General features: G+C 39.4%; 3 protein-coding genes across 3 annotated transcripts in view; all 3 read left to right on the top strand.

The window, feature by feature from the left end:
* The window catches only part of LOC307009008 (uncharacterized protein), a 416,885-nt gene that overhangs the window by 330,095 nt on the left and 69,202 nt on the right, over positions 1-17,588 (top strand). The window lies entirely within an intron of this gene.
* On the top strand, positions 459-4,634 carry nfil3-6 (nuclear factor, interleukin 3 regulated, member 6). Its single transcript, XM_079609658.1, has 2 exons — positions 459-938; positions 2,280-4,634. Exon 2 carries the CDS (start codon positions 2,390-2,392, stop codon positions 3,548-3,550), a length of 1,161 nt encoding a protein of 386 aa, XP_079465784.1. The 5' UTR covers positions 459-938; positions 2,280-2,389; the 3' UTR covers positions 3,551-4,634.
* Positions 7,007-16,345, top strand: nfil3-2 (nuclear factor, interleukin 3 regulated, member 2). The gene is made up of 2 exons (XM_079620054.1): positions 7,007-7,275; positions 12,145-16,345. Exon 2 carries the CDS (start codon positions 12,738-12,740, stop codon positions 14,370-14,372), a length of 1,635 nt encoding a protein of 544 aa, XP_079476180.1. The 5' UTR covers positions 7,007-7,275; positions 12,145-12,737; the 3' UTR covers positions 14,373-16,345.

Genomic DNA, 17,588 nt, shown 5'->3' on the forward strand with positions numbered 1-17,588 from the left:
CATTGCTATATTAAGAATAATATTGCATTATTAGGAGCTATATTTCATAACAAAAATGTTTTGTTTCTCATTATCATAAAGGTCTTCAAATAGGCTAGCATTGTGTATGAAATGTGCTATATTGCCTGCCATTAAGGCAGAATTTCTGTATGCTTTAGAAACCAGTTTAAAAAGAGAAAAAAAAATAACCAACATTCCTAGTACTGGGGCAGTAGGCCTACTATAGTGACAGTAGCAGACTTTGATATATATGGCACTGGCTGGTTTTCTGATTCTTGATATAGAAGTGTTTAACCATTGCATAACACTGTATAAAGCAGTCCACGCATTTCTTGTCTTTACAAAGCAACTTAGTTTTTTTATCAAACCAACATTATGAGTGTTTTAAAGTTGTGGCATTAACCTCCTTTTTTGCTCTCTTGAAAAAGGACAGGGTCGCGCGTCACTGGTCTAAATATAGTTTCCGTACCTTTATTGAGGACAACAGTCGCTTTTCAGGACACGAGAGGAGAGTGAAAAGGGAGGGGGGAGATTGAGCAATATTACTTAATGCTTTCGAAAAGATTATTCTGACGAAAACTGTAACGAGGGAGAGATTAGAGAGAAGAGGAGGGTCCTGTGTGCGTACGGAGGTGGGCGGTCCGTTCATCCACTCACACACACATGTGGTTCAGTCGGGGTGATGGAGCGTCCTCGACTGAACCTCATCAAGGAAAGGCACAAATAGGGGCCGCGCGCGTTGCAGGCGGAACAGACGCGGAACGGTTGAACGGCGCGAACAGTGTGTTTGACTTCAACCGGCGACGAGCGAAACCGAACACCGTGTGTTTTCTTCTGAGGAGAACCAAGAACCAGATTCTCTGCGGATCTTGAGTCACTGAAAACAATTTCAACTGAAGACCTTTCGAACAGAATTAGCCACGCGGCGATTTATAATGGTAAAATACGTTTTTGTAATTTTATAAAGTTTACATTTCATATGTTTGAAGATACTTTTATATTTGTGTATAAATCTATAGCACCTATAGGCCTACAGTTGCTGCCATTCATTAAAAGTTGACTTGTGCTCAATTAGTTTTAGGCTATTCCTTTTTTCCTTTTTTTATGTAGCCTAAATTAAGTCTAAATGTTTAATATGGACAAATTATAGATTTTGGGAATGTTAGTTGGAAAATCCTGTTCCGGTTTTGGGACACATATCAAATGATGTAGTAGGTTATCATGAATGGTCCAAATGTAGGCTATCATTATATCATTACTGATCCAAATATGACTTGGACCATCTAGACCAGCTAACAAGTTCCAAAACAGCTACGGACTTCAGATGGCTTTTTTTTTTCTTCAGCATGGATGAGTAAGAATTTCGATAATGGGATGTTAACATTATGCAATTCTAGTGCGGGAGGTTTTGGATATGATTAGTAAACTTAACCTACATCTTTTTATTTGGATCTTTACAATGCATTTAATATATATTTAATGCATTCTAAAATATAGTTTATTTTTGCTAAATACATTAATCAGTTATTGTGAACTTTTCACTTTTTTAACTTTATATTGGTGAAAACAATTGAATTATGTTTAGCCCATTGATTCAGGTTTTCTTAATTTGTTCTTTATTTGTATAGGAGTTCTTAGCATATAGCTTTCTGTATATTTAACTATTTTTGGTAACACTTTATTTTACAGTGTCCTTGTTACATGTACTTACCATATAATAACAGTAAATTGTGCATAATTACATGCAACTAACCCTCAACTTAATCCTATAGTAAGCACATGTTGTTAATTAATATTAATCTGTACTTAAATATAGTATTACACTGTAACAGTGACATCTTAAAAAAAATGTAACCCTATTTTTTTTATCTGTACCAATGTAACAGAACAGCATGTTAAGTAAGGCAGGATTTCATAATGAAAGTGACTCACTGGGACAGGAAGAAGATAAGACTCTCGCACGCACAAGCTGTTCTGCAAATAGGTCAACACAGGAATTCTTAGAGGAGGCGCTTCTGGTTTACATAAAGTAGCTGCTTACTGTTGTTAGAAATACTGTTTTATGTAAAGAAATCCGAGTACGATGCCTAACTTGATACGTGCGAATGTTCATTTGTTGACGTCACTTTGCGTAAGATGGCTATATAACTGTACAGTTGTTAACCTGATATATTATGTGGTGTAGCAGCACATACTGTGCTTTGCCACTGGGAGGTAATGAAGTTACATAACATGTGTTGTAACTGATCTTACGTAACTTGTGTTCTTTCTGCCACCAGGTGGAGCCACTGCTGTGTCAATATCATCTGAAATTGACCTGAAAACCACACGCTCAGAAACACAACAGAGACTTTTAACACTTCAATTGAGAAAAATAAATAACTTCAAGATGTATGAGGAGTCATCTCAGGAGATGAGAGAGCAGAACGCTGGAGTTTTGAAGGCTGTTGAACCCTCCACCAGCACAGGGTTGCTGGGGTTAAATGTGGCCGCTCCCAGCAGCACAATGTCTTTCACTGATGAAGCCGTGTCCATCCTGACGTCTAGCAGTTTGCTCGCACGCTCGCTTCTGGGCCGAACGTCAGCGCTCAAACGCGAAGATCCCGCTTCAGCCAGCGCCAACTCTGCGAGACGTAAGCGGGAGTTTATTCCTCATGAGAAGAAGGATGAGGGCTACTGGGACAAGCGCAAGAAAAACAACGAAGCCGCAAAGCGTTCTCGTGAGAAACGGCGGGTCAATGACATGGTGCTGGAAAACCGCGTGCTGGGTTTGCTCGAGGAGAACGCCAGGTTACGAGCAGAACTGCTTGCGCTGAAATTCCGCTTCGGCCTCATTAAAGATCCCTCAAATGCTTCCATACTTCCACTCACGACAGGAACCTGCGTCCCACATCCTTCAGCGCCGCATTACTACCTTCCACGTGGGGATGGCGCTCACCATGCGGGTCCAATGTTGTCCAATGCACAAAGTGGGCCACAATCTGGGCGAGGCATCAGAGATACAAACAGTATGTCAGAAGATTCGGGTTTCTCCACGCCTAGTGGGTCCAGTGTCGGCAGTCCCGTCTTCTTTGAGGACAGACTGAGCGACCATGGAAAGTTGTCCCCGCATCAAGCAGATGAGCTTGGCTATGAGTCCCATCACTCTCCAACTGATGTTTTAGCAATGGGACACGTGCCCATGTCATCCAACCGGATGGAGTCGATGGAAAGTTTGAAGAGCCTTCCGCACAAGCTGAGGTTCAAGTCTCCGGGCGGTGGCGAATTCGACAATTTTGGAGAACGGCAAAGTCCCGTGCTGCCCAGAGTTCACAGCCTTTCGGGTACAAGCGAAGGAGCGGGTTACTGGACACAGCAGGAGGGAGAAGACACCCGAAAAGTCACACCACCGCCACAGCAGCACAGAAATTACAGCCACAACATGAACCCGAACGAATCGCAATACCAGGCCGAAAACAGCATGCTCAAATCTCAGCTCAGCTCTCTCAGCGAGGAGGTGGCCCAGCTCAAAAAGCTCTTTTCCGAGCAGTTGCTCACCAAAACTAATTAAGAAGTTTGAGCAAACTGGAACATTTTGAAACCCGAATCTTCTGGAACATTGCAAATACCGGTATTCTCAGTCGAAGTCATGAACAATGAACATCCGTAGATCAAAAATCTAAAAAAGCAGCATGTGCATCACTACCTCTTCACACTCGGTCATAACCAAACGGACCTTGCATATCCACCTTATTTTGAGAGCTATTTTCCATGAATGTGTGAAATTTCTTATTCATTAGCCACTATACTCTAGGTAAATAAATAGAAGAATCATAAGTACAAAAAACAAGCAGCGCATCAGACTGTTTTTGTACAGCAAAAAAAACAACGGAAACCTCGCACATTCAAGTTACAAATGGCCGCGCCCGCTTTTACGTTAAAAATAAGGTGGAGAATGACTTTTTTTAACCCCTTTTCCTTCAACTCTCATTCAGGACCGTGCAAGAGCATTCCAGTGGCATCGGGACACGTCCGCTACAACACCTCACCTCAATTCGTTCAGTTCCTCCTTTTGCCTCGAACACTGTGATCTTGCTCAAAAACACCTCAGGCGGGAAAACAATGTCTGCACACACAGAACTGTCTGTCACTGTACGTGTAAAACGAAGCATAGCATCCTCCGTCGTAACGTCATTCCTTTATTACGTGCCAACACTACTTAAACACCTGTCAGTCAGCGAGATGAGATACGCCGTGAGCCTGATAGTCTTCACACTGTAATGTTCCTCCTGTGGTTTGACAGATTTATACGGTGACGGCTCATGAATGAAGTGTAAGAAACTTTTTTTGTTTTGCAACATGTATCCTGATTAAAGCAGAACGGTAAACATCAGGAAGAGGCAAATAGTTTAATCAATTGTTTATTGTCATCGTCATGAACCAGTAGCAACTTAGCACTGAATGACTGCATCATTTTTTTTTTTTTCATACAGATCACTTATCTGCCGTTGTCCAGATAAGGATATTATCATTTGAACTACACTGTTATTTGTATTTTGATGGTGAAATTTCTGTTGTCTTGTGAGTTCTTGTGTATTTGTACGGTAAATATAGCCTACATGATATGTGTGTGTCAATAAATATTTGAACTGTTATCTTGTGCATCTGTTATTAAACAAGATTAGCTTAATATATTAACCTCTACGTGGTTGTGTGTATATATATATATATATATATATATATATACACACACACACACACACACACACATACATATACATATGAAAGTGAGTATCTATACCACGTTATTTCCACGTTATTATATGGCCAAAAAGTTTTTTTGCATGCATATACGCACTGAAAACCCTTGGGTAGGATTAGGGGCGGGGATTGCACGTTTTACACACCATAAAGTGCATATCATATGCACGCAAAAACTATTTTGGGCGTATAAATTGCACAAGAAATAACATTCGTCGTATAAATGCACTTTCATGAGATCGGGCTGAACACACACTGCCCGGCCAAAAAAAAAAAAAAAGATTGCTGTTCGGATTTAAATAGGCAAATGATTAGATCATTATTGCAGTGATTATTATGTTTCGAGCATGTTATATATTTGGCATCAGTTCTTCTAACCCTAATTGACGGAGTGTGTAGCTTTTCATTTCTTAAACTTCCTTCATGTAGGAAGACACATCATGGCCATATTCCAGGATGACAATGATTCATCAGGCTCAAATTGTGTAATAATGAGGGAACATGAAGAATCATTGTCACACATGAGGGACAACCAACAGTGGTTTCACAAGTAAAGCTCTTTTGAAACATCAAATTCTCTTGCATTCGATTATGGGAACTGTCTCTGAATTAGTCAAATTCCCAGAATCAGCCAGTGGACAGGTTTTGACATGTACACATAAGCAATACTCACAGACTATCACCTCTGCTTCGTATTCATCAAGATATAACAGTAATAAGCAAAGCCCTAGAGGCAATGACATCTTAGATGTCTCAATATACCAGCTCAGATGTTGTTCGTGAGAAAGCTGGTTCATCATTTTTTTTTTAGAACGCATTCACAGTTTCTTATTCAATAAATATATACATACTGTGGATTGAGATATATATGTAAAAGATGTTTCTTAAAAGATTATTGGGTAAAATGATCTGTAAAAATTAAGCATGCACAACAATTATAGGGGTATATATAATAAAGATGTCATGGCTTCCTGAATAAAAATTAAATAAATCTTATTTACAGCAAATCAAAGGCAACAAATATATTTGTCTATAATTCAATTATATTTATTTTCTACTGTAACCCTTATTTTTCAATTTACAGTATATATTTTACAGGTCTATAACGTCACACATTTGTTTTTGCAACTCTAGCACAATCCACAAGAGGTCAGCAAATAATTTTGTATTTCCAGTCAGCGCATACGCACTTACATGCAGTATTAACCGAACCAAATGACACATACAGATTTGTACGACAACATCACCTGATTCAAGGTCAAATTACACCTTGACATTTCCCTGTACATCCTTTACTCTAAAAATAAACACATGACACCAAATATACCCAAATCCCCAGAGAACTGAGCTCCTCTGAGACCTTTCTGGTGACGTAAGAAGATATAAATAGCTGTGAGAGTCTATTTAAGGAGCTGGACTGACACAAAGCTTTTCTTGAGCTTCAGTGTTTATGAGCCTTCTTCACTTCCAAATATCCCTGCTTCCCAGTTAATCCCCCCTCCTGGACAGCCCTGTTCCACTAATCCACTGACCCCTGACTGGCTGATCTTCATCACTCTGCCAGTCAAAGGGAGGCTGGGCCTGAGGTTAGGGGTAGCGCGACGGTTGCCATGGAAACCTCCTCCAGACGATGCTGGGAGGGGTGGGATTGGGGAGATGAAGGCAGGAAGGTATGGGGGGAGGGGACAGTGGGCCAAGTTCAAGGTCATCGTCACAATACTATTGTGACTGAAAAAAATAAAATAAAAAAATCCAAGGAACATGAAGTAAATTCTGAATATCGTAAATTGGAGGTCCGGCGAGAAATCAAATAAAATATAAAATAAATGATAAGAAAAGATATGATATGATAAAATAAAAAATAAAAGACTATTTTTGGACCATTAAGGTCCATTTTCATTATCATATGGAAAATTTATGGAAAATTGGGTCAATGAAATTGTATTTGCTTGTTTTTGTTTGTTTAGTAACTACTTTTTACAAAAATGTGGAGTAGAGTGTTAGTGCAATTTCCGATTACATTTTAAACATAGGCTATTTAGTAGTGGAAGTGGAAAGTTTCATGCGACCTTAATTAACAGCTACATGTTTTCTAGCCTATACATGTCAATTTTATTAGGAATATCACACCGTCCTATATCCGAGAGTAGGTCGGGCGGACTCCCTGATCCCTCCCAGTTATGCACTCACAGGCTTTCGGATGAATGAGGGAGGGACGAAGGTGGGGGTAAAAGAGAGAAACAAAACGTGACGAGGCACCCGAAGCGTCCTGTTATGCAACCGCTGACCTACTAACATACATTTCTAAACAGAAGCAGCTAGCGGCAGGATACTGGAGCGCCTCGCCAACACAACACAAGGAACCAGGGCAAAAACACACGGGCTGCGGAATCCATGCGTTCAGGACACGGCGTGTAGTGCGTGAGTGTGCGGATCACCTCGCCGTTCCATTCAAGTCTTTGAGGCTGATACAAAGAGACTAATAATAACCATCGGGCGCCAAATATTTGGATACACGCACAAAAGCCACAAAAGGTTCGTATGCTTTACTACTTTTAGATGCGCGCACTCTGTGTGTTTACAACTGCATGGCTGGTGCTTCTGCGTGATCTTGCGGTCATTTTACGCGGTTATGAAATTAGATGACTGGAAATAATCAGATAATTATATTTGTAAATGCAACGGCCCAAGCTCACATCCAGATGAATTCATTAGTTTATGTTTAGTGTGTTTACGCACGCTCGTTACAGATTGGGATGTTGCTCAGTGTTCGCAATGTTAAGGCGAGGCCAGGACCCCTCGCGACTGTTGACAGGACATTTAGCACTTGATGCCCATAACATGTTATATGTTGCCCATGCATAATCATTCACCGTGCACAAAAGTTTTCGGAATCATTGTTTATTTAGGATTAGTAATGATATTAGGCTACCCTATTTTATGATTGGTCTGTGCATTTTTTTACAGTTAGAGTTACAGTTAGTTCAGCTGGGCGCACCGCTTATGGCTTTGATTAAAACACCAACAAACATAATTACATTACATCGCCGGAAATGTCTTGATAATATGTTATTGAATAATGTTCGACAGAATGACATCCTAATGAAAGTGTTCAATCCAATTGGGTTAGGAGGTTAATTCGGCGGTTTGGGAGGAAAAATCCCGGACACACTTCTCGCTGTCACGTGTAGCCGTGCTCGGTAAAGGTTAACGCGGGTGTTTACGTTAGAGGAGTCAGACCAGTTAACTCTTTCCTGGTATTCAGACAGGAACAAACCAGTTGCCAACCAAATGTAACTTTCTTGCATGTAAAATGTAAATGCCCAACTACAAGTCGGAAACATGCAATGCTTGCACTAAACTCTCGTTTATTGATATGCATTAAAATTTAATTTTGGTACACAGTGTGCGAATTCTTTGACATTTAGAATTTAGAACTTACCGGCATTTTCTGATCACCTAAAGCCCCCCGCATGGCTGTTTAAACTTTATAATTGTTATTCTTCAGAGAGTTCCATATACTATTACATGTTTATACAGTCCAATTTACATGAGTAGCCTAATATTAGGTTAAGGCACAATTATTATTTTTTACCCTGATGACATTATATAATGTTTTGTATCATCTCTTGCATCACATAATATTTATATTCAACAAAAGTATATTATATATAGTAAGAAAACATGCAAGCATGATCAGCCTAAAATGTGTAGATGTGAGATTGCTTGACATCATGTCTTTTTCTTCCGACATAATGCAGTCTTTGTGTAAAGAGTTACATAATGAAGAGAAATGAGAAGGCTAAATAAAAGAACAAAAACACAGGGTCTTTAAAGCATCAGGGGGCATCAGACGAACTGCTTTGTGTGCCAGCGCAGAATGTAGGTCATAAACCTGGAGAAAGCACTCCCTCGTCTGCCATAACAAAGAACAAAGCTTCTGCCAGTTTACTGATCCGTGCAGCTAAATCTTGCATATTAGGAACTGCTTTAGCAACAATATATATATATATATATATATATATATATATATATATATATATATATATATATATATATATATATATATAAACTTTTAAAAAAAATTGGTAGGCCTATTGCCAGTTCTCTGAGGGTTAAATTGTGCAGATAAATCTTTCAGATTGCTACACATAAAAGCGTATTTGTTAAGTGCAGTTTGATTCTTGATTTACGGTGTTTGAGTGTGACCAAGTTGACTGACCTCTTTAAGCTATAAACACTCAATCGGTGGATTTCTCAAGATTTCTTCTAGTGAAAGAAAGGAAGGTAGGGAGGGGGCGTGTCGTTATTGTGCCGATGTGGCTAACAGGGAGAGGCGAATTACCGTTTAGTTTTGTGGGGCAAGAGAGCACATGTGACTGGTGAAACACATGGACTCAGTCAAAGCATTTCATTTTTTTTTTCAATAGAGGATGATATGAGTGTGTTTATAGAAAGAGTTGGCCTGGAACTCCTCCTGCTTGTCCAAGGTCTGCCCTCCTCCTACTGGAGAAGATAAAGACAAAAAAAAAAAAAAGAGCTCCATCCCACGTGCCGAATATTACATTCCGCCCCAGGGTCAATTACATGGCCACAATGAAATCCAGCTCCCCGCCTTCACCCATTATTTCCATTACTGAAACGGCTGTAAAGCAACACATGAAACATTTGAGCTGAATTATAGTTTCCAGGCCTCGCCCAAGTTAAGTCTACAGTGGGCCAGACATGCTATTTCTTCCCTGATGAAAGCGCAAATATAACCCATGTCCTATATATAGGGCAAGAGTGAAAGTGAGTTTATTGGCCCATTACAGTTTTAAGTTTTATCTAATTGCACGTTATCCAGTGAAATCGGTTATTAGAAATGATTTCATTAATCCATGTCACATGATAAATAATAGCAGTTTTGAATAACAGACAGACACAGGTGTGTCATGTCAGAGTCTTTATGATGGTTTGATTGTTGGTGATGTAAGATTTCAATTATTAGTTGCATTGTTGTTAATGCGAGGAGATACATACTTTTGAATGACTCATGGGTGTGGTTGACAGAGTTAATAACTCATCCACTTACTATTTTTATTCATAACCTCATCCTTTTTCTCCAGTTTAAAGGAGGCACAGTAGCATTTATAATAATTACATATCTATTTAACTTAAATGCCATTTACTTCAGTTGCATTAGAAAAATGCATGTAACAGTAATAGTGCTCTGTTCATTGTAAGCCTGAAATAAGTAATAATGAACTGATTCAGTGAGAGAATGAGTTGTCTGATTGATCCTAATCCATGAATCCCGTGCTCAGTTCAGTCTGATTCAGCAGTCGATTTGACTGAATCAATAAAAAGAGCTGAATCAAGTGATTCATTCACAAGTATGACAATATGTTTCAATGTATAATACAAACATCCTAGGACAACACTGAATATGATAAAATGTCTGCAAGCATCCAAACAACTTTTTTTCCCTGTATTCTCTTTTTCTCATTCTTCATTTAGTTTATCCTCAATCCATCCCTCACCTCTCTATTTTTAGCACACACTTCAATTCACTTTCTGACTTTATCTCTCTCTTGTGATGCCTGTTGCACTCCTGACCTATATTTGAGCACAAGGGAAAAGAGCAGTTTTTTCACACTAACCGCCCAGTTTTTAGGTTAGTGGGTCATTCAGGGAGGGAGACTCTTTTAGCTTTGTGCCTTACCTAAAGGACCATAAATGTACCTGTTTAACATCATTTCCATTTCATTAACAGTGCACTTTATTGACATATTTTATTAATATAGTGCTATAATTAGGGGAGGATACGTCACAGTTTTGGCCATATTCATTATGCATTACCAGACTAAACCAGAAAGTGTTGATTGAAGCCATCAGACGAGGTTTAAGCTGTCTCGAGTTACGTAATGTTCCCTCAGATGTCTGGGATGAGGAGACCATAACCCATAAAAAGGGCACAGGATTACACTACATTCGTGCGTAATTTCTGATGCAGATGTCATACTTATTGCTACGGAGTCATTGTGCTGGTTTAGATATGCAAGTATAGTCTCTTATATACTTTTTCTCTCCTTTAAAAAAAGATAAATATAATGCTTTTACTCTCAACTACAAATTGTGATAGTTCACGTTATATTTATTCTTGTATTATTAGAGAACAGTGGCCTCATACATTGGCCTTATGAGTGTAATATTACTGGGATACTGGGACCAGATATTTGCAGCCAAACTGAGCAAACCTGTAGAAAAAAGGAATTCAGACACTTTTAGTTGAACAACAATATCCTGACATTGCAACAGGGAGTTGTGGCTCAGTTTAGGTCATGATAGGATTGAAGCAAATGTGGAATTACCCACTGGCTGCTGAGTTAATCATCACTGGAGACTCCGCTTTTCCATTAGTGCTCACTTTTAAATGGATGAAACAGTTACCTCCCCTGGATCTGAACTCATGTTGATGGAATGTTCCCTTGGCTCCCCTTTTTTCCAGAAAGGCCTGACCTATATTGCAGAGCTCCCAATCCCCAGATCATAAAACCTGACTTGCCTTTTGCCTGACCTTGGTTTATCTCCCATAATAGTAATTATTGTTATGAGCTTTTCTTGGCTTCTTCTCATTTTTAACTCAAGTATGCTTCTTTCGAAAGTTCTCCTTGAAAGCCTTTTAGTGAATAGTCATTAAAAGATGAAGTGTTAATGTTTTTGAATTTGGTTTCTGGCCCTCATTGCACATTGGGGCACCAGGCTCCTCAGGCTGTGCAGCCAAGAGGAGACGTGTTGTAACATTTTATGTTAATGTTTCAAAAGCCGAAACCTCTCGCACTGATTTCCTCTGAGAAGATGATGCAATATGGGATAAGGTTTCAAAAATGTTAAAACAAATCATGTGTTCATTGCTAATGTTTACCATATGTGTAGTCATGTTTGCGGAACACATGATGGAATTCTGTACAAAGGGTGATGTGAACTAGGAAACTAATTTTAGGTCATTTTCTTTAGCCGTTGGTCCTCCTTGACCAAAACAATCACTGACAGCGTTCTTAGCAGTGGTCCCTTTGCATCACAAGAGTCCAATGTCTAGTCAGTGAGGTAAGGTCAAGGGTCGCAGACAGACAAATCAATAGGAGGGTTAGCAGGTCAGACAGTGGTTACTGGGCAACAGAAAACATTCTGTGGTTGTCAAGGTTGAGTAGATGAACCAAGAGAATTATGACAAAGGCACAGCTGAACATTCCTCTTCTAAATCTTCTGATTACCCAGCCATGCAGAAAAGTGTGGCGAGTTGAATTTAAAATGAAAAACTACAACGAATTAAAAGATTTCTTTAAGTGCCTAAAGGCAAACTATGAATTGCTTCAGCTTTCGAGAATTAACAAATCTGTCTTTTCTCCTTTATGTTTACAGCCTTTCGTCGAACAGCCAGCTGGAGGCTTTGAGAGCAGCAGCACCCCTCCCCAAGAGGCTGGCAAGCTGGGGCAGACCGAGTGACCTATATCCTCCAACACGCCCAAGGCACTGGGACACATCTCTGTGGCATGATAGAGCCCTGTTACATAAAGGAACAAAAGTGAAAACAAAGAAAAAGGGGGTCCGAATCTTTTAAGCAGTTTTGGCCACCTTCTCTGTACTTTATTGCCCCTCCTTTGGCTTTGACCAACATTGTGTGGCAAGAGAGTAAAAGATTTTACTCACTGAGGAATTTTTCGGGTTTGTTAAATGCAGGAGACTCATAATAAAGTGCACCTGTTCTTGCTATTCTTAGCCAACCTGGACACTTGATCATCAAGGACTATTTCCTTGCAATTCAAATCAACAAAATCAATGAGGTTTAGCTTTTCAGAAGCTAAAACACCTCATAAAGTATTTGCTGATCCAGCTACTTAGTTGAAGATTCTCCCGTCTACTGTACATCAGGATATTCTACAGGGAATCTTGTAACCACCTTTCCCCCATCCCCTTTTCTTCATTAATTTCCATTATCGGTGGTGAAGCCGAGGATGGAAAGTTTGAACTTACAAATCTCAACAAATTCCAGTTCTAGCAAAACTTTAGAGAACACAGACAGCTTTTCAGACTACAGCGATCTTCTCCATTCACCTCAAAGCAACTCTCGCCAGAGCCGCCTTCCCAAATCAAAGTCAAACAACATGAGCTGTCGACGCAAGCGTGAATTTATCTCAGATGAGAAAAAGGATGCATCCTACTGGGAAAAGCGACGCAAGAACAACGAGGCAGCCAAGCGTTCCCGGGAGAAGCGGCGCTTTAATGACATGATCCTCGAGAACAGAGTTATGGCACTGAACGATGAGAATGTACGCCTAAAAACTGAACTTTTACAGCTTAAGCTCAGGTTTGGTCTGATAAGTACAGCCTCCTACATGGAAAAGAGTCAGCAGATTGGTGGAGCAGTCAATGGAACTTCTGGGGGCAACTCATCATCATCCTCTTCCTCAAGTTGCTTCTACCCTAATGGTTACTCCAGTGTTTCTCAGATGATGATAAACTCTGATTCTTCTGAAACTGAGCAGTCTGTTCGAGGGGATGGGCATTTGAAATTGACAAAGTACTCACCACGAGGTTCCCTGTCTGATATGTCCGATGGCTCCTCTCGGGACAGCCCAGAGCCAATGGCGTATGACATCAAGGAGGAAGGGATGGGTCTAGAGATGGACATTGTCAATAGCACCACTGCACAGTTCATGTTCAACATTCATTCTAGACTACCAGCAGTTCTTCACCAGCGGACGTTTGAGCAAGGTTATTCAGCCAACCAACAGAAGCAACAATGCCAGGAGATGGCTGAAAGTTCTGACGTCCCGCAATCTGCTCAAAGAAGTGTCATCTTATACCGTTCTAGCAGTGCCTCGTATCCTGTAGAAACACAGGAAATGATTCCAAAAGAGCAGCAGAATCTCATCCAGCTTACAGATGAACCAACCGAAAAAACCTTGGCAGAGGTGTCCAGACGGCTAGAGAGGAAGACTTTGGACTCTCCTCATGACTACACAGAGGCCGCCGAAAGGCAAGCGTACATTGCTCAGCGACAAAGCGATGCTGCCGCTCCAAATCTTCTGGTGAGACCCGAGGATGGAGATGAAACACAGATGTACCACTGTTCAAATAGCCCCAAGGAACACGACGAGCCACCAGTGCTGACCTACGAGGGAAGCTTGAGACAAGAAGAGTACTATGAGGCTCACTCAGGAAAAGACACTTCCTCAAGTGACGGGGATCCCCGCAGCTCTGATAAAGACGGCTCCACAGATGATGAGTCTCCCTCTTCCTCTTGCTCTGATACAGGCAGCTACCACCCTCACATATTCATGACCCAGAGCTCCTTTTCACCAAGCCAGTACAAAGATGGCCAAGCGGAAATCAAAGGCACTGCCCTACCCCACAAATTGAGACTCAAGCACAGAGCTCAGAGTGAGGGCACAGCATCATCTCAAGACTCGCCGACGACGCCACCTGCTAATTTCCAACCATTACCTCAGCACCCTTACCTGGCCTTGTCTCAATCTGGCGGTCAGTCGAATGCAGGGTTTTGCAAGCAGGACACTTCGGTTGGAAGCATCGAATATGGGATGAAGGAATCCAGCTTGCGTAACAGTTGCAGCAAGAGACATGACTGAATGGGAGAGTGTAGGACTCACTTGGGTCTTGGTATAAACCCCCAAGAGACATTTTATAAACCCTTTGAGGTCTTACCTTCATCCTGTATCCTTCGCCCATTCCCTGTTTAAATGGGTAGGAATAAGAGAAGTGGACATTGGCAGAACTACATCAGGACAGAACCTGATGCATTGTACCATAATGTATAGACTTACCTTTTATTGGTTTGGTTTGTTTGTTTGTTTAACTTCCTTTTAAGGTTACAGTGGCACTTTTATAACAGAATGAAATAGGATGACATGCTATTGATCGCACTTACCCGCATTTCCTGTGCTGCACCAAGATGTCAACATGAGAGTACATTCAATTCAATAGCAATATCTACAATTTGTGAGGCATTGTAATGGATTCTTCTATGTAAATAAGCAATTTCAAGTGCCCCTTTCTTAGTTTTTGGCCACAACTAAACAACAGAACATTTGCAGGTGGTTGTGCACCATTTTTAAACATATCAAACATCAGAAGATTCAGGGAACGTCCCTTGACCAAAGAAACATGGCTTTAATTTCATACCTCTCTCTGCTCCCTACCTCTATCTGCTTTTCTAACTAGTGCTCCCCATCTCTTTTCCCACATTCAACAGCCTAGCTACTGCTCCCTGATAAGGCACTTGGTTTGTGTGTATAAAATGTGATATAAATATTATATATGAATATATTTTAAGAAGAAAACAAAAAGATTACATGAAAAAAATGTTCAGCGGCTAAAGAATTTTTCCTTGTCAAAAATACTGTACAATATCAGTGTGTTTGCAGTGCCACTTAATATAAACTCCTTTTTTTACTTTACCAATTTGCAAATAAATATTTTTTTGGAAACTCTCCTTTTATAGGAAAATGACAAAATGCCCCAAAGCCTTTACAGATGCATTAGCAGGGTAATGTAATCTCCATGTCATAGATACTAAAATGTTTTTATTGCAGTTATAACTAATTTAAATGTCTGGTCTTGAAACACTGTTTATCGTAATATGTATTTTCCAGATGTTTAAAACTACACAAAAAAATTACATTTACCTTCCATTTTATGTAGCCTTCTTATGTATTGTTTGCCTAGTACATCCACTGATGTAAAACATCAATTTGCTTTATAACCTGTTATAGAGTGAACATAGAATAAAGAAAGATAGATTTTTGTTCTGGACGTAATGCAAAACAATTTTCTCTTCCTCTCTGGTTATGAACGTGAATGATTTGCTGTAATTAGCATGGGGTTTACAGGAAAGCTCCACCCTGCTTACATCAGTATAAATGGATGATTACTAGCATGATCTATCAGATCGTTTGCCATTGAGGCCCCCAGTTAAGCAATTACAGTAAGCTAGCTGATACTGCAGTTTTTTTCACTCTTTAACTGGTTTGCTGACTCCTCACTCACTAGTCAGCCGCTGCCCTGCATCTGCTTTCCTGCTAAAATGAGGTTTAATTAAAGTTGTTAGGTTTTTATTTTTTCAGGTAGCTCAATTTTAGTCACAGCTCCCCTTAAATATTTTTCAAAATAAGTCTTGTTAACTTGTCATGTTAACTTATGGCACTTGTGTATAAATGTAAAAAAAATAATTCTCACAACACTGTATTGTGCTTTTGGAAATGTTTTTTGGGGGCCAAGTGTTGTCCTTTTTATCACTAACTGCGTCTTTACTTCCTGTTTACTGTGATTTTGTAATTGCTCACCACAATGTCACCATATCCCTCTTCGTCCTTTCAGTATGTTTCAAACTGAGTGATGTTTGATGTTTTTTTATTATTATTTCTTATGGTTTTATCAAAAAAGAAAGTGGAAATAACGAGCAAGGCTTGTTTGCTGTTATTGAGTAGACCATGGCACTGCTTTGAAATAGATGCATATTGTAAAAACACTAATATTCAGTGCTAGGTTTGGGTGCATTTCAAAAATTCTACAAAAAAAAATTAAATAAAAAAATGTTGCATTATTCATGCCTTTGTTCTTTTTTAAATACTGTATCCACTTAGTTATATAATTACATCACTGCATTATATTTTGCAACATGCAATTATAGCCTTATCGAATCAAATTTATTGACACCAGATTACATAATTGTTTCCTTTCTAAAAAGGATTTCACTCAAATTGAATGAGATTAGTAAACAAAGGAAAGATTTAATGTCCTATGTCTGGTTTTATTCTGGCTTAACATTACGAAAGGGCAGACATTTTGAACATTTTGCTCCGGCCAATCATGAGATACTGACACAATGACACACATCAATCTAGCTTTACCGCAGGCTTACGTTACTTATGTAACTCTGACCTAGTTACTCGACGTGCTGCTTAAACATGTTATGCAGATGTGTTCAGCGAACTGATATGTACATTTCTCATAATGTAACATGATATGCGGAACACAATGTGCGTATTTGAGACAAGCGCTGCATAAATATACACACAAACAATGTAGTCAAACGGGATACGATCTGTATCTTGCCTTTTCTGATTGGCTCTACCAGTAGAAAAGACTTAATTAAACCCTTATTTCCCTATGTTCCTTAATGTTCGTGTTGTGAAGAAGTGCATGTACAGAACAGCCTGTCCTGCTGATGAGAACATGCACAGGTCAGCAGATCTATCAGGTGTTTTTAGTTTTAACACCTCCCAAGCTGTGCCAAAGCCAAATCCCCGGTGAGCCAAATCAATTAAAAATCTCGGTTTCCCAAGAAAAAGATTTTCCCATTTTTATGCAGCGCCCTCAAACTCTTCAGAAAATATGTTGGATTTATTTGCAGGTGCTTTATGACTTCTGCTCAACAATAAGGACGGCCCGGGGTCAGTGTGAGACAATATAATAAATATAACTAACATAGATATGGTTGGAGAAATAATTTATAGGGTTCGGAGGCATCAGTTTAAAATTTAAAATGTGTCAATGAAATCAGTAAAATATAACAAAATAACACACAAAAATATATATATATATAAGCAAAAATTATATATATATATACACACACTCATAATCAGACAACAGTTACATTTTTATTGATAACATAATTACTTCACAAATTGTCACTAAATTATTCTTAATTCACTGACTCTTCATAATTCTTCTGTTGTTCCTTTCTAAAACAGCCTATTTCTTATATATGTTTATAAAGGACATAATTATATGTAAAATGAAGAGGCCATGCATGCACACAGCATAAATAAAACATTTAATATTTT

The sequence above is a fragment of the Phoxinus phoxinus genome, assembly GCF_949152265.1.
Source record: "Phoxinus phoxinus genome assembly, chromosome: 1".
In the NCBI taxonomy this organism is placed as follows: domain Eukaryota; kingdom Metazoa; phylum Chordata; class Actinopteri; order Cypriniformes; family Leuciscidae; genus Phoxinus; species Phoxinus phoxinus.